This window comes from Trichosurus vulpecula, chromosome 9, assembly GCF_011100635.1.
Source record: "Trichosurus vulpecula isolate mTriVul1 chromosome 9, mTriVul1.pri, whole genome shotgun sequence".
In the NCBI taxonomy this organism is placed as follows: domain Eukaryota; kingdom Metazoa; phylum Chordata; class Mammalia; order Diprotodontia; family Phalangeridae; genus Trichosurus; species Trichosurus vulpecula.
The window spans coordinates 76655171-76672174 of record NC_050581.1 but is presented as its reverse complement, the minus strand read 5'-3'; the positions used below and the strand labels follow the sequence as shown (position 1 = coordinate 76672174).

The following is a 17004-nucleotide window of genomic DNA, read 5'->3' as shown; positions in this document are numbered from 1 at the left end:
AATCCCTTGATCTGCTAGACTAGGGCATGTCTCATGGACCTCGACTCTGGCTCCATGGTGAGGGACCAATGGCTCCTGGGAAGAGAGTCTGGAAGTCAAATGAAACAAGGCTAAAGCCAGCCTAGATGAAGTAGGTGATGTGAGGCATTCACCAATCAGGATAGGGAGGCAAGAGCTCTGGAGGGGAAAGGGTTAATTTTTTCAGGTCATGGTCTATGATCCAAATAGCAAGCAGTATATCCTCCACTTGGAAAAATTCACTTCTAGAAATTCTACCATTTTTGAAGGCCAGGCTCAGGTGCCACCCCAGAGGGTTTTCTCTGATTCTCCTCAGTATAGTAGTATATGATCTCTCCAACCCCATCCCCATAATTCTTATTGAATGTATGAACAGTGCCTTCTTCATATTTTGAGGCTCCATGATGTTAAGAGAGGCAGTATGGGGTTAGTATCTGGAGTCTCAGTGCTCTAGTCCTCTGTCTAAGATTACAAATTACACAGAAGACACAGGCTTGCATCAATGAGGGAGCTTCATGGATCTAGCCCCTGTCTTTATACTTATTCTATGAAGTGGCATAGGTAGATCCTCCACAAATGCAGGTGGCAACCTCCTTCACAATTTAGTCAGTGGTCTCCATGAGCTGTGGTGGCAGAACAAAACAACACTCCGTGATCTGCCCTCTGGTGATGAAAGAATTTGAAATTAGCTAGGCTGGTTCTCCACAGATGACCATACAAATGGACACTGGCCTGTGCTCACAGTCTTTCCAACTTAGTGGGACCTGCCAGAGATTTTTCTCTCCTAATATAGGCTTCAAAACCCTAAATTTATCCCAGAGCCAAGATGAGACACTGCAGGAAGAAGGTCTTGCCCATCCACAGTAGGAATCAAATAAATGTTTGTGGAATGGAATCATTGCATATAGCCAGGATCATGGCACAGCATTGGTTCTGGAGTGGGAGGATCTAGGTTTGAATCCTGCTTCTGACTTATCTTGAGTAAATCACTTAACTTTCCTGGCTCTCTGCTCTTCTGTAAAATGGACTTAGAGGAGGAAGGGCCTTAGATGGCCTTTAAGGCTCCTTTCAGTTCCAGATTTGTGATATGTTTGTGTTTTATCCTCATTGTACAGTGAATTTCTTATGGGCAGGGCCTGGGTCTTTCCAAAGACCAAGCCTTATTCATCTGCATCCCCAACCCCAAACCGGGGTGAAAGAAATCTGCACACAGCAGGTGCTCAGTGAAAGTGCTGAATGAATGAGGAGACAAAGAAGTGAGGGTACAAGAAACCCTGCTGGCCAAATGGACACAGGCCAATTAACATTGGGCTCAACCCCAACCATTTCTGCTTTCCAGATACCTTGTTACAAGGTTACAGATTTAACTCTGCAATGAGCCCGCCCCCTATAGACCGAGAGGCCTCTTTGTTCCAATGTCATCCAGGAGCTGGGACCAAGGCATGAACTGCCCAAGCATATTTTCATGAGGATGCAGCGCCCTCTTCTGTAGCTTCTGGAGGATTGTGGTGAGACGTGAGTAAAATGTCCCTGAATTTTGGAGGAGACAACAAAAAATACCCTGGGGACTGAGTTGTTCTCTTCTTCCAGTGCTGCCTCTAAGTGTGAAAAGGAGATTAGGCTGACCTGGGGGACAGGATGGGGGTAAGATAGCCAAGAATTTATTAATTACCTGCCCCAGTAGCCAGTAGAGGACCCTGGGGAATAACTGAATAAATCCTGGAGAGAGTTCTTCTCTTCAAGTCAATAGGTTGCTCTGGGGAAGGAAGATTGGATGGAGCTGAGACCCAGGAAAGAAAAGCCCAGCTCTGATTATATAAACTTCTGCTTAGGCAACTCTAAGAGGCTTAGGGGTATAGACTTTTTCTAGAGGGGAAAAAGACAGCATAGCTTGGAGTCCCACACTCCTTCCAGGAGCAAAGAGGAAGGGTTCACCCACCTGGAAAGATGCCACTCTCAGGCTCCCTCCAGGTCCTTTAACCAACTATTAGGTCTCTGCCCTGACAGAACAGACACACCTGGTCCTGCTCCTTCAACCATCCTCCCCATCTCCCTCCTCTGGTTCAGTTTAGAACAGAAAGAGAGCCAACAAACATAGATGGGGGGATAGATGGAAGGCGAGGCAGTAGTTCCTAACTTAACCACTACCCTGAGTAAGAGCTGGGAGAGGGGAATTGGATTTTTCCCAGGGAAGAGGGGAAATCTGCAGAGAAGGGGTGGGGGTTGATGACATTTACCAGAACACAACACCACTATTTGCACTGTAGGGCAATATACCAAAGTACACAAAGGACTGGGAAAAAAAGAACGCTGGACACCTTTCCTACTGGCCTCCTCCAGAACCAGCTGTAGGGTGGGGGTGCAAGCAGAAAAACAGAGAAGGTCAGATGCGTTTTAAATTGTCATTTTTAATGAGAGCAGCTTCCTACAGTGAGACAGGGAAGGTACACAGACCCCAACAAAAAAACAACGATTCTTCGAAGGAAAGGGAGAAAGGGAGGGAAGTATAACTGGAGACCCCAGTAAGTGTTGAGTCATTGTCCCTGAGGGTTCTGTGATCTGTCTGCTCCTACCCTCTCAATCTCTACCCCACAACAGGCCATAATGCAGCTGAAATACAGGCCCTGGGATCCGGAGACATTCAAAACTGGGGTCAGGAAGAGGTCTGTAGGTTTTGGAATGCCACAGTCGATGGAGGGCACAGGTGTTGTCTCCTATCCAAAGGCTCTGTAAGGGAGGGAACAAGGAACGTGAGCTGAGTAAAGAAGGGAAGACTCATGTGCCCCTCCCCTCCCCCAGCTAGAACCCACTAGAGAGGAGGGAAAGGATTTCCCTAGGTACCTGCTTCCATGCAAACATTTACTTCATATCTCCAAGCCTCCCCCTTCCCAAAGCCCCAGTTTCCAAGTATCTGTATCTTCTGCTTCTCTGCCTCTGGTAAGTCTGGGGCTCAAGCAACCCCCAACATACATGGGACACTTGGGCAGACAGACTTATATAGACACATTCAACTGACTCAGATATCCCTGGGGTGAACTGGAGCTGCACCTACCCTTACTCTCACACTAAACACGCAGTCACACTTTCACAGGGTCAGGGACCAACACACTAATACTTACATTTTCTCTCCAGCGGTAGCCTGCTCCCACCCATGCCCCCTGCCTCTACCAGTCCCAACTCCTATCCAAGGCTCAAGTACCTGGAGGGTCGGGGTGGGGATCCAGCCGCGAGAAGTCTCCGATCTGGCCCCGAGGGGCTTCTGCAGGTGCACTGTCCCTGAGCCTTTTCTTACCAATAGGCCGGTTCGAACTCTGGTTCCCAGTCCAGCCCCCTCTTAGCTCCCTGCGGTTCCTGCGCCGCGCCTCCGCAGGGCTTCCTCGGACACCCGCCAAGAGCGCGGTCCAGGCAGGAGGGTTGTCGGTCCAAGCAGAGAGCTCCCGGTCCGCACCTCTGTTTCCCGGGCCCGGGCTCGATGGCACAGTGCGGCGCCACATGTAAGGGGAGCGGCGAAGGCCCATGAGCAGCCCCGAAGCCCGGCCCACTGTGTGGTAGCGGGGACTTGCCACGTGCTTGTACCAAGCACCGGCTGGCGAGCTCAGCAGCAGCAGCAGCAGCAGCGACCTCCAGGACACCCCGGGAGTGGCCGGGGGCCCCAGCCCGGTGCTACCCACGAGGCGCGCCAGGGCGTCGGCTCCTCTTCCCCCAAGCACCGGTGAGCCCCGCTCGGGACCTGGATGCAGACTGGGCTGCAGCCCGCGGAACCAATGGGTTCCGCAGGAGTGAAGCCTAGGGATGCCCTGAGGCGGCAAGGGGTGCACCTGGGCGCTGCCTTGGGTGCGCAGGGGATGAAGCTAGGGGCTTCCCTGGGCTCTGCAAGGGGTGAACTTGAGAGCAGCCTGGGATGGGAAGGGGTGGTGGTGAGGCTGAGATAAGCGCTTCCCTAAGGGTCCACGGGAGATGAACTTGGGAGCTTCCTGGGATCAACAAGAGATGCGCTTGGAAGCTTCCTGGAGTTTGCCGGGATAAGTCTGAGGGCTGCCCGGGGTTGGCAGACTGTGCAGCCTAGCGCTGCCTCGAATCAGCAAGGGGTCTCTCTCAGAGCGGGCTGGGGTCCGCTGGGGACCTCGCCTGGGGCCAGCTTGGGTCCGTAAGGGTGCAGCTAGGGTCTAATCCGGGTCGCTCTGGCCTAGGTCACAGTCTGAAGGGGGGTTCGGGATTTTGATGCCAGGGATCAGACTGCTTCTTCAGCTTCTAGGGCTGGAGCAAATTCAGCTGACTGCAGGGTAGCAGAAAATGCCACTGTAGAGGATCGGGCTCCACTCAACTTATAACTGAGCACTTAAAAGGGGGAGGAGGTGGCAGGGCAGTAGAGGCACGCCCCCTCATACTATCTCTTCTCTACCGTCTTCTTTCATTTGGAGTCCCGCTCCGGGAGATGGAGAGTCGCCCCGGGAGTTTGGGGATATTCTGGCGAGAGGCGAAGTGGTGAAGGACTTGGAAAGGGGAGGTGGGCGGCTTGTCATTTCATACTCTCGCGCTTTCTCTCTCTCCTCCTCCTCCTTTCGTCCCTCTCGTTCTTCCCAGTGTTGATTTCTTTAATCTTAAAGGGCTCAGTTCTCCCCTTACTCTCCCTTTCTTTCAGTCTTTGAACTAGGTGAGGTTGGATTTCCCTGAGGCGCTGGAACCTGGCCCTCATCTCCTTTCTCCTCCTGACCCCCAGGTCTGTAGTTGTGGCCCCATTTACCCCTTTGCTTCTGCTCCAGACAATTGCATTTCACAGCTGTGCTGGCTACACAGTGCTCTAGCCTTCAGATAAGTCAAAGACCTGGGCTGTTAACTTGAATCAAACATTGGTTAGGGAGATAGGATGTCCTTACAATCCATTATGTGTATATATATATAAATAGAGAGAGATATGTATGTATGTGTATATACACATGCACATATATGCGTATATGTATATATAAACACATATATACTATATATTTACTATGCCATACTGTATATTACCATACTGTAATAATAGACTACATATTACATATAATTCTACATGTAATAATGTAATTGTTACTTAATATAATTTAACTGTGCAATAATATGTACTATGTAATATATACAATCTGTAATAATTCAATTTGTGTAATTTTATGTAAGGTCCTACTTTTCTCTGGGTCTTGATTTTCTTATTTGTCAAATGAGAGGATACTAAACCTACCCTTAGTTTTGGGTTTAGGAATTCCCTCTAAATCCTCTAGGGGCTCCTCAGGGCAGAGGTGTTGAAGTATGGGACTAAGTCATTTTTCAGGGTTATTCACTTCACTGGGGTCTAGACATTTTCCTTTCAAGTTAAGTCAATTTTCCTCAAGCTTAGTCACTGTCCCCCTTGACAATGATGCATCCCCATGACGCATCCTTCTTCCAGGCAGGGTGTTGTTGACTAAGACACATCTACCATAGATTCAAGAAGACACCTTGCAGCATATCTGAATGGAGAGTCTATGGCTCAGGCCACAGCTACTCCCTCTTCTCTGGAAAGGGTTCACTGGGAGTATGCCCCCCAGAGTTCAGTCCCACACTCCTCTGCTGAATTCTGGCGCAGGTGGCTCTTTTAAGACACCATAGGAGCTGGTATTTGACTGACATCCAATGATAGCATCAGCATCATTGGGATGGGAATGGAGGCCAGGAGCTTCAGGGCACATGGCTGCTTTGGGGCACGCAGCTTTCAAAATGCTTCCTCCCTAGGCCCTAGTATCTCAGAATGTGTCACCAAACACCCCCTCTTCTACATAGTCCCTGCCTGACACAGCAATCTGTCACCTGCCTTAGGGAAGAGTTGTGGTTTGTCCTTCATTCTTGAAAGGGACCACGACATCAGGAAGATGAAATGACTTACAAGTGAATTGGATTTAAGTGAGGGAGAGCTGTGCTAAGTTACCAGCCTATTCTCTCCTCAGGAGTCATCTGGGTCCAGTGACAAGATATAAATCAGGAGGACTGGAGATGGCACTGGATATAGTGGGAAGTCTTGGCCTTTTTAAGCTAAGGTCTTTCCCAGGTCTCTGTCTAATGCAACACCCAATCAGTGATTAAGGCTAGGTAAAAATGAGGCAAAGAAAGGGAAGGGGAAGTGAATGTGCTATGACTCCAATACTGTTTCTGGCCCAGAGGTCCCAAGGACCAATCAGTCCCTGCCTACTGCTCCTCAACCTGACATTCTATAGGCAAGGGTGGGAAGAGTAGGGGGGCAGTGTGTGGGAAATAGAGGAGAATTTTGTCCTTGGGTTCCTTGGGCAACCTTTCTTTGCTAGAATGGAGTTCCAACTGAAGAGAGCTCACCCCACCCCCTCAACACACACACACACACACACACACACACACACACACACTCTCGCGCCAGTCAGGCTTAGGGAAGATAAAACAATTCAGCATGACAAACTGCTTTAAAACAAAATCCCAAGTGTTATATCTGTCACATGGAGGGTAGCAAAAGCCATGTACAGACATTAGCCTCAGGCTATTACACAAGCAGATACTTATGCACACAAAGCACAAGCAGCTAACCAGACACAGAGAAATGTAGAGAGATTTCACAGAGATATACTGACCACATGCTGGCCTGGTACACACACACACACACACACACTCATCCATTTTCTTTTTACTTCTGCAACAGATCTTGCAACTGCCCCCTTCTTTCCTCCTCCTTCCTAGTTAAGACCCTCATTGTTTCTTCTTCTTCTTCTCCTTCTTCTTCTTCTACTACTACTACTCCTTCCTCTTCTTCCTCCTCTTTTCTTCTTCCTCCTCTTCCTCATCTTCTTCTTCCTCCTCCTTCTCCTGTGAGGAAGATCCTACTGATCCCAATGACCAGCACAAGAGTTTTGACCAGCTCTATTTCTGACCTAGCCCAGTACACCCCTCCTTATGCAGCCTGGTGTCCCCCTGTGCACCAGGGATCACTATATTGGTTCTAGACTTAGTGTCAACACCCAGTCAGCTTAGCCTACTGTAACTCAGAACTCCTGAGCTCAAACAATCCACCAACTTAAGCTTTTTCAGTAATAGAGACTACAGGAGTGAGCCAGGAGCCATCATACCCTTGCCTATCCTCTTCTAATTGGCTTTGCTACAACTGGTTTCATCCTCTGTCCAATAATCATCGCACAGCTTCCAGAGTAATTTTCCTAATACAAAAGTCTGAGCACGTCCCTCATCTGCTAAAAACAAGTCTTCAATGGCTCCCTATTGCCTATAGAATAAGTCAGACTCAGGTTGGCACCCAAAGGCCTCTACAATTTGACCCCCAACCTGCCTTTCCAATGTTATCCTCCTTCTGGAATCTTTGGTTCCAAGCAAACTAATTTCCTAACCCACTAATCTCCCTTGATGACACTGTCCCCCTTGCCAGAAATGTGTCAGGTAAGAATTTGGATTAGAGAACCACTGAGCTTCCTTCTAGTTCTGAAGTTATATAATTCTACCTAATGTAGTTTGGGGTGCTGGGAATTTCAAAACGGAAGGGTACAGGGCAGGAGTCTGCCTAGAAAGAATTCAACCACTCAAGCCTTCTTTCAGTCCAAGTAGGGAGTATATTAAGACATGGGTTGGGTGGGCCAGACTTCTAGTGAGTCTTTGGTATTTGTGAAGCCAGTACTAGCAGGCCAGATTTTAAGAATCTATGCAATTGATGAGGGTAAGACTGATATTTTATACAGAAAGACTATGGGAAGATCTGGATGGGATTAAGGCATGGCAAGCAGCCTGGGTGGGGGGAGGGCCAAGTGTAGACAAGAAGGATTTAAGTGGCAGGAGAACCCCAGAGAAAGGGCAGTTAAAAGGATTATTGACTGGGATGGGCTGGGTGTTAGAGATCTTGGTTCAGGGGCTTTGGGGTCCAGGTCCCAAGGACATGATCTTTTCCTTTTAGGGGTCCAGCTCAGATCCCATCCCCATCACACCTATCAATCAACGAGCAACCATCTTATGCTGGGCACTGTGAACTGGAGAAGCCTGAAGATGAGATGATGCCAAAGACAAGGAATACTGGTCTGGGAGTCAGGGGACTTAGGTCCTGGTCTTGGTTCTGCCCCTGGTCCACTGTGTGATTTCGGGCAAATTGCTCTCTTTCTCTGAGGCTCAGTTCTCCCACTTAGAAAATGAAGGCATATGATCCAGCCATTTTGGAGAGTAATTTGGAACTATGCCCAAAGGGCCACAGGAATGTTCATACCCTTTGACCCAGCAATACCACTTCTAGGGTTGTATCCCAAAGAAACCACACAAGCGGGAAAAGGACCCATATGTGCAAGGATATTTATAGTGTCTCTTTTTGTGGTAGCCAAGAATTGGAAATCAAAGGGATGCCCATCAATTGGGGAATGGCTGAACAAGCTGTGGTATATGAAGGTAATGGAATACTATTGTGCCATAAGAAATGGGGATGATACGGACTTCATAACAACTCAGAAAAACCTACACAACATAGTGCTCAGTGAGCGGAGCAGAGCCAGGAGAACACTGTACACAACCACAGATATATGGATTCCATGAGGACCAACCCTGACAGACTTTGCTCTTCTCAGCAACACAAGGTGCAGGCACAACTGCAAAGGACTCATGATGGAGAATGCTATCTACATCCAGAGAAAGAACTATGAAGTTTGAATGCAAATTGAGGCACACTTCATGCTCGCCTTTTTCTCTTCTCTTTTGTTTTTGTTTTTGTTTTTTTGTTTTGGTTCTTTCTTCTTTCTCATGACTCATTCCATTGGTCATAATTCTTCTCCACAACTTGACTAAGTGTATAAATTAATTCAATGCAAAGTTATTCGTGGTAGTTATATGAGATTCCATGCCGTCTTGGGGAGGGAGGGGGGAAGGAGGGGGGAAAATCTGCAACTCAAAATTATGTAGAACCATCTGTTGTAAACTAAAAAAGAAAAAAAAAAGAAAATGAAGGCATTGGCCAAATGATTTCTAAGCTCGCTTCCAACTCTGACATCCTGTTCTAAGGTGGTAAAAATGAAAGTTGCCGAAAAGAGTGGGGATGATCCTTGGTGAAACAAAGTCCCAAAGCAGACAGGAGTAGAAGTGAAAGAGTTAACCTTAGAATAAGCATCACTTCATCTTCTGAGATAGAAGAGAAGGAGGAAAAAAATGGATGAACACACAAAAGTTCTGAGGTCAAGATAAAAATAGAGGGTATGTCCTAGTGTGTGTATGACAGGCTTAGGAGAGTGTTAAAAACCAGAGGGGAGCCCCACTGCTCCGCCTCCTCTCATTTTCAAGGACTCTAGGGAAGTTGTGTATTACCTATAGCCAAGCCCAGAGTGGACTCAGAGAAAATCCATTAGCATCGAGTGCCAACCCACCACCACTCTTCACTGACAATGGGCCTCTCCTCATCCTTTCCTGCTGCCTTTGGGACACAAAAACCTTTTTGAGAATCTATGATTAAGGATGATGGCTTGGGGCAGGTGAGGAGGCTGGAGAAAGGACCATCACAAAGTAATTACAGATAGCACCCCTACCTCCCCTAGGGCTGATTATTAGCATTCCAAAGGTCCATTAGTGAATTTGCTAGTCCATCATCATCCACTGTAGTTGAGTGGGGCCCTTTCTATTTTTTTTATGTTCTCAAAAAAAGTTGTTCAAATTTTCTTTCTTAGTTTTAGTGAAACAGAATATTCTATAACTCTATGACTATAATATTGGTACTAGAGGAGAGAGGGAAAGACAGAAAGGTCAACAGCTTCTGGGAGCATCCATTCTCTTGGGAAGAGTAAAAATGTGAAATTTTAATTCCTTTTAATTTCTGTAAAACATTTAGCCATTTGAGGCATCTCAATACTTTATATCTTTTTATTTCTTGCCATTTCAGGGAGACTGAGGTTTTTGATGGAAAAAATACAAATCAAGGCATTCAAGCTTTGCTACTGACAGATATGCATAATAAAGACAAGATGGGTAGAGAATACTGACCTTGCCCCCAGAGCCTACTTTTTGTTCTAGTTTGAATTTATATGCAGCTAAGCCAGAGAGGATCTTGGGAGTGTATCCCATTGTCTGAATTCTTTGCTAAACATCTATAACTGAGGGTTGGGATCTCAGGCGAGGAAAGAAATCATAAAAAGTAAAGGCCTACTACCTGGCTTTTCTTAGCTGGGCTTGGTGACTCTAGCTAAAGATCTATCAGCCTGCTCTTGTCAGGGAGAGGTTTGGGGCACTATACCCTAGTAGATTAAAGCTGAGATGGCTGATCTGGTACAGATAAGATTACAGTGCCAGTGGAGACTATGTGACCAGCAGACCCTACTAGAGCAAAGTGAAGAAAGGCCTAGCAGAGATGCTATGTCCAGTGAGGAAGAAGTCAAATGAAGTCAGTAAAATGACGTATGTTCATGTGACCAGAAGACTTCAGGGGTACTACAGGATTGTTGGTATGAGTTTCTCTTCCACACATATTCTCTACCTATGTGCCTCTCACGTACAGTTATCCACATCTTGACTTTCCCCATCAAAGTTTCAATATATGGCAGGTTGGCATAAGAAATTAAATGGGAATTTTTGTGGAGTTTTATGGAAGCCACAGACAACACATAAAGGCCAGCAGACAACACATAAAGGCCAGCAGACAACACAGAGCCTATGACCAAATACTTAACCCCAATTTTACAATAAGGTGCTGTAAACACCCCATAAAAGAAAAAGAAAAAATTCAGACTCCTTCTCTGGTACAAAGGGAGGGCCAAAAATTGTTTATGGATTTTCCACATTGTGGGGATGCCACAGTGTTATATAATTGTGGTAGTGTGCCTTAAATTTAAGGAGAGAATATTCTTTTGCAAATTTTATTATGCTATTTCATTAAATGCCTTTGCTTTGAACTAATTATGTCATGCAGCTGACAAGAGAAAAAGTAAACACATTGGCAGGGGTTTGGGAGCTATCTTTTTGAGTGAATATAGACTCATACAACACCTTGAACATGGGAACAGCTCAAGGAACCTTACGTGTCAGAGGTACTGTTGATCCTGAAAGTTGGTTAAAGGAGGCAAACAAGCTAGGTGATAGAAAAATCCATATTGTTTATTATTTTCCCTTAAAGCATGGCGGAGCTAGCTTACTTGTACGTACAAGGAGTGAAAGCATCAGTTCTGTCTGAACAAAGAAATGAGAAAACTTACATGTTATTTTTAGCAAACCTGTGTTACCTCACTTTTATGATGATCCCCATGTATGTTTAACCATGATACAAGAAGAGGATTTTCCTTAATGGAATAGATTGTAAATACAATAAGTCAGATAGTTGAAAAAGTGTCAATTGAAATTGAAATGATCTCTGTGTTTAATTTGCCATTAACATTCCATAACATAGTATATGTCCATAAAATATTAAGATAAGAAAAAGTCGCATAATTCAAGATAGTGTCGGGTCAAGGTTTTCACCCTTAATGGCCATGGACAGGGAAAGGAATGCTCTATCTGAGTATGTTGACATAAGAAGAGGCATCTCTGAGCTTACTCAGAGAGCAAAGAGACTGTTAGGATCAGGCTTTTCTTCTGGTTAATTAGTTCAGTCTCTGAGTCTTATTGAAATTACAAAAATGATATAAAATGGTATAAAATGTTCCCCAGTACCTTACATATCAGAGGCAGGGTACCACAGGATATATGTAGTAAAAGTTATCGTGTTTGTTTTCCTTGTGGATCATGTGGATTGGTAAAGGAAATAAAAATCTTAATGGCAAATGGGACCTGAGCTATCTTTGGAGCTTTTCCTTAAATAAATTTATAAATTTGTGATAAATATGTTTGTGTGTGTGTGTGTGTGTGTGTATGTATATATATATACACACGTATATACGTGTGTGTATGTGTGTATACATACATACATAAGTATGTATATATACCTATGTATGTATATATTTATACATATATATGTGTATATGATTTTGCATTTTATAACCTAGACTGAGCCTAGAGGAGCCTGAGCTGAGGTGTAGGAGAGAAGGAAGGTGCTTGCTGTAGGTAAGGCAATTTTCTAAATTCCTGTAGCTACAGCATTAGCTCCTTACCTGACACATCTCTCCTTCTCCTTCTTCTTCTCCTCTCCAAAGGAAGGTAAACTTTGATGGCTAGAAGCTGCCCACTTAACTTGGGGTTTACTGGCTAGATTTCTTCTCTTTCTCTTTCTTTCTTCCTTTCTTCATTTCTACCTACCTTCCTTTCTCTTTTTCTTTCTTTCTCTCTTTCTTTATTTTTTCTTTCTCTTTCTTTCTTTCCTTCTTTCTTTCTTTCTCTCTTTCTTTCTTTCTTTCTTTCTTTCTTTCTTTCTTTCTTTCTTTCTTTCTTTCACAAAACCTTAAACCCAGTTCACTCTGAAGCTCATAGATTGGACCACAATAGGTCCCTGCCCAAGCTCCACTTAATGGCTGTACTTTGGGCCCTCCTGGGTTAGAGTAAATTTCAATAGTAACTGCTTGTCTTTGGAACAGCAACCCAGAGGGTCTTCTCCTCTCAGCTTGATTTTTTTTTCTTTTTTTCTAATTAAAGGGGCCATCCCTTGGCTCACTTCTTAAAGAGGCCTATTCACTGAATGGGTGTCCTCATGCTTTTAGCCTGAAAGGGCCAGGGTCTCCCATTGCATCGTGGGTCTATTGGTAATTAAGGTAGGACTTTTTTTTTTTTACTGTTTTAAAATGCTAAATTAATTAAGTGTCTTTGATTGAGCCTTACTAGGTGCAAAGCTCCCGGCACACACCCTTTTGCTAACTAGGTGTAAATCCTTCAAGCCCTGAACAGAGTACAAAAACTCAAAGGTTAGCATTTTGTCTGGGGCTCTCACTCATGGAGGAGTATTGATGTGGAGACTCCAGGCAGCCATTGCTAAGATGTTGATGCTTTCCTGGTAACTATGAATTGTGATTTGGTCTGTTTGTTGGTTTTTGTATGTTTGTAATTTGTTTGTATTTGCTCTGAAGTTCAAGTTGCTGGCTTTTCCCCTTGAACTAAGTGAATGATATTTGTATGTTGGATTAAAGTGAGATTGTTAACCCCTTAACGTTACTTTCCTTAGTAAAGCGGATCAAAAGAATCTGTGCTGGCAGCTCCTGCATGCTAGTCTTCTTGGGTCTTAAACCTCAACAGTTGCTGCTAGCTGAATTGTTGCTACACTGGGTCATCTCCATTCATTCTGATGAATATCTGGGTCACTGGATCCAGATGGTACTGGAGGAGAAAGTGAGGCTGGTGACCTTGCACATCCCTTCTTCACTTAAATCAAAGTCAACTGCAAGTCATGTCATCACTTCCCTGATGTCATGGTCCTCTTTGAAAATGAAGGACAAAAGCAACATAGTTCTTAAATCTTTCAGGGTTGTTTTCTTTTGTAATATTGTAATCATTGCATAAATTGTTCTCCTCACTTTCATCAATTCAGACAAGTTCTCCCAGGTTTCTGTGAATTAGTCTCTTTTATCATATCTTATAGAACATTTATATTATATTACACTCAAAAACCAGTCAACCATTCCCCAATTGTTAGACATTCAACCTGTTTCCAGTTTTTTGCTGCAGCAAATAGTGCTGATATAAATTTTTTTTTCCATATAGTCTTTTCCCCCTTGTTTTAATCCCTTTAAGATGTATTAATATTGGCTTAATATTGGTATTGCTAGGCCAAGTGTATGCACAGTTTGGTGACTTTGGAGGTACACAGTAGTTCCAAAATGCTTTCAAGAATGGCTAGACCAGTTCAGAGTCTACCAACAGTTCATTAATATTCTTGTTTTCCCATAGCCTCTCCAAAATTTTTCATTTTCCTTTTTTGTCATTTGCCAGTTTGATAATTGTGAGCTTGTGTTGATGGGGTACAAGTCTCATCTCGACCATGATAGGAAAATAACTCACTTCCACTGAGGCATGGGCATCAGATCTAAGAGTTCTATTCCTAATCCTAGTCAGCAGCTCATGGATCTAAGAGACATGATAGAAGGGGAATTCCCTGTTACTGAACTCTGGTCAGTGACTAATGGACCTAAAGGTAAGGATGGAGTTTCCTGTTGCTAGGGCACAGATTTAAACTCTCAGCCCTTGCTCTCTTCACCAAAGGCAAGAAGTCCTCCCCAAGAAGGTGCTGCTGTGAATCCTTGACCCAACCCTTATCAGCAACTGATAAGCAGCTTTAAAGAAAGGCACTGGTAGTCCAGGCTCAGTCTACTCCCCATCTCAGTAGAGGAAAGATGGGAACTTTCAGAAAACAGCCTCAATTTTTTGGCTCCACCTATTTCCTACATATATGATTCTCTAGCCATGTACCTCTGCTTGAGACTTATGCTCATCTTAATTCTTGCTAGATGTATTTGTCAAAGAATGTGCCCTAGGTTTATAAGGGAAATGTTTCATTGCTATTTTTCTTGCTCTGACATTTCAATAAATGTCTTTGCTTTGAGTTAATCGTGTCCTTTGTCTGACTGTTAAAAAGAAATGCACTGGTGGGGGCTTGTGAGTTATAGTTTTAGAAATGCAGACTGAGAGTATCTTGAAACTGCAGAAGCCATCCTCTGGGAAAGCCATCCTGTGAGGGTGGCAGTGGAGCGGGCTGGGATTGTTATGCCCTAGCATGAAATGCCCTAGCATAAGGGCAGATGATAGAGTGGAGAGGAAGACTATGAGCCGAATACTGAACTCCTTGTGAAAGTAGTGAGAATGCATCCAGAGAAAGAATTATGGAATCTTAATGCAGATTGAAGCAAACTATTTGCTCTCTCTTTTTTAAAATTTTATTTTATTTTTAGTTTTGTTTTGTCTTTCTCATGGTTCATTTCATTGGTTATAATTCTTTTTTTAGTTTTGTTATGTCTTTCTCATGGTTCATTTCATTGGTTATAATTCTTCTTTACTATTTGATTATTGGAAAAGAAGTTTAATGTGAGGGTATATGTAGAACTTAGATCAGATTACATGCTGTTTTGGGGGGGAGGGGGGAGGAGAGGGAAAATTTGGAACTCAAAAACTTGTGGAATTGGGTGTTGTAAACTTAAAAAAAATTAATTAATAAAGAGAAAGTAGTGAGAATGAAACAAATTCTGGTAGGGAACAGGAAGTAAATTTCCAATTACTGATACAGGATTTTCTCAATCAACTGTATACATAGTAAAACCATTGACTTGTTAGAGCAAAGATGAAAATTAGAACCAAATAAGAAGAGAAGATAAAGATCAGAAGACAATATGACATACAATTAAAGCATCTTCAACCTGATACATTCAAATGGGCTATTTTTGCCCATAAAGGGATAAAGGAAGAGACACAGATAGAGACTATCATCATTTCTTAACAGATATTTAACTGATATGAAGCAATTGCCAAAATGAGGAAATATAGAAGCCAAAAATTAAATCAAGCAGCAAATAAATATTTGATTTGTTTGCCAGGTAGAAAGACATGATAGCACAGGGCAATGCAGAGGAAGAGGAGGATAGAATATTATAAGCAGTATTGCCAGGTAAAGTAGCAGAAAGGAAATAAATGTTCACTGTACAGTATCTGTGGGTATGCATTAAGGAGGCAAGATACTCTCCCCTTTTCTTAGGGAATTGCTTTTTTTTCCCTCCTAGAGTAGGTGACTGTGCTGGGAATTGTTTTCCAGTGATTTATGGAGGATTAAGAAATATTTTATAGCACAGATTTTCCTACTAGTTAGTGTTTTGTTAGTGTGATTCAGTTAAATGCTTTGTATTTGATTTCTGGTGATTTGCCTGAGATGTGAATAGAGTTTGCAATGAATGGGGGAAAGGTTTCTCTTTATCCATTTTGAATCCATGCATATCATGGAGGAAACCCAGTGGAAAAGGAACATGACAACCATGAGAGGTAGTCATAAGAAATATAAGTTTTTAGAAAGCTTAATGTAAGACTCAAGCCAGATCATCTCAAGAGCACTTAAAAATGAAAACAGGAGGACAATAACAAAAAAAATGCAAAAGATACCTCATCATTGTATATCAAACTGCTTCCTTTGTCGATGATAGTGGAGCCACCAAACTTGGATTCTAACATCTTAGTCTTCAGTGTTTCCATAAGCAAGTGGACATGACACAAAGAAAGCCAAGATAAAAATAGCTAGACAGATCAAGTGCATGTAGGAGAAACCTGCACACTATTTGGAGAATGTTGAGGGGCACATTGTCGAAATATCTGAAAAAAGGGAAGATACCAAATGACTAGAAGAAAAACACATGTATATTGTTACTCCTCTACAAAATATTTTATACATTCAGTCTTCCCAGCTTAACCATGGCCTCATCAGTTCTGAACACTGTGTCCTTAACCAGATACACAGTTAGAATCACTAAATATTTGTGTCTTGGTTCCTGTTCTTTTTCCAGGGACGAGAATTCTCTTGGTCTTCCCCACTGACTCTTCATCCTCCTTTAACCCCATACGTATGGGTGTCTCCTAAGGCCCTGTCTTTAGCTCTCTTCTTTCTGAACACTTACCCTCGATGTTTCCCATTTATTCCTACCCTTTAATTTAATTGTCAAATGAATGAATGAAAAACATTTATTAAGTGCTTAGTATGTACTAAGCACTATCCTAAGCTTTAAGGATACAAATACAAAAGCAAGGAGTCCCTGCCCTCAAAGAGCTTATATTCTAACAGAGAGAGACTATACATATATAGGAGAGCAGTAGGGTAATTTGTCATGGGAAGTTGTAGTGATAAGGAGTGGAGGGATAGTGAGTAAATCAATAAATTCTTTCCAGTAGCAATGGTAGTACTAATCTTAACCGGAAGGAGAAGGGGGTGAGGAGATGAATATGTAAGTTACCTGGTTAAAAAAAAAAAGACTGCTAGGGAGTGAATTGAATCATGTAAGTAATCATGTAAGCCATTCACCTGTCAGATCTGGAAGAAGGGAAGGGCAAGGTAGTAATTCTGGAACTGAAAGGATTAAATTCTAGAGACATGATCTCTGG

At 43.5% G+C, this 17004-nt stretch overlaps 1 protein-coding gene across 1 annotated transcript; it reads right to left on the bottom strand.

Annotated features, from left to right (window-relative positions):
* Positions 1 to 2406: 2406 nt before the first annotated feature.
* On the bottom strand, positions 2407 to 5720 carry NPW (neuropeptide W). The gene is made up of 3 exons (XM_036739577.1): positions 5660 to 5720; positions 3218 to 3847; positions 2407 to 2745 (listed from the first exon to the last, which is right to left on the bottom strand). Exons 1-3 carry the CDS (start codon positions 5718 to 5720, stop codon positions 2672 to 2674), a joined length of 765 nt encoding a protein of 254 aa, XP_036595472.1. The 3' UTR covers positions 2407 to 2671.
* Positions 5721 to 17004: the final 11284 nt, after the last annotated feature.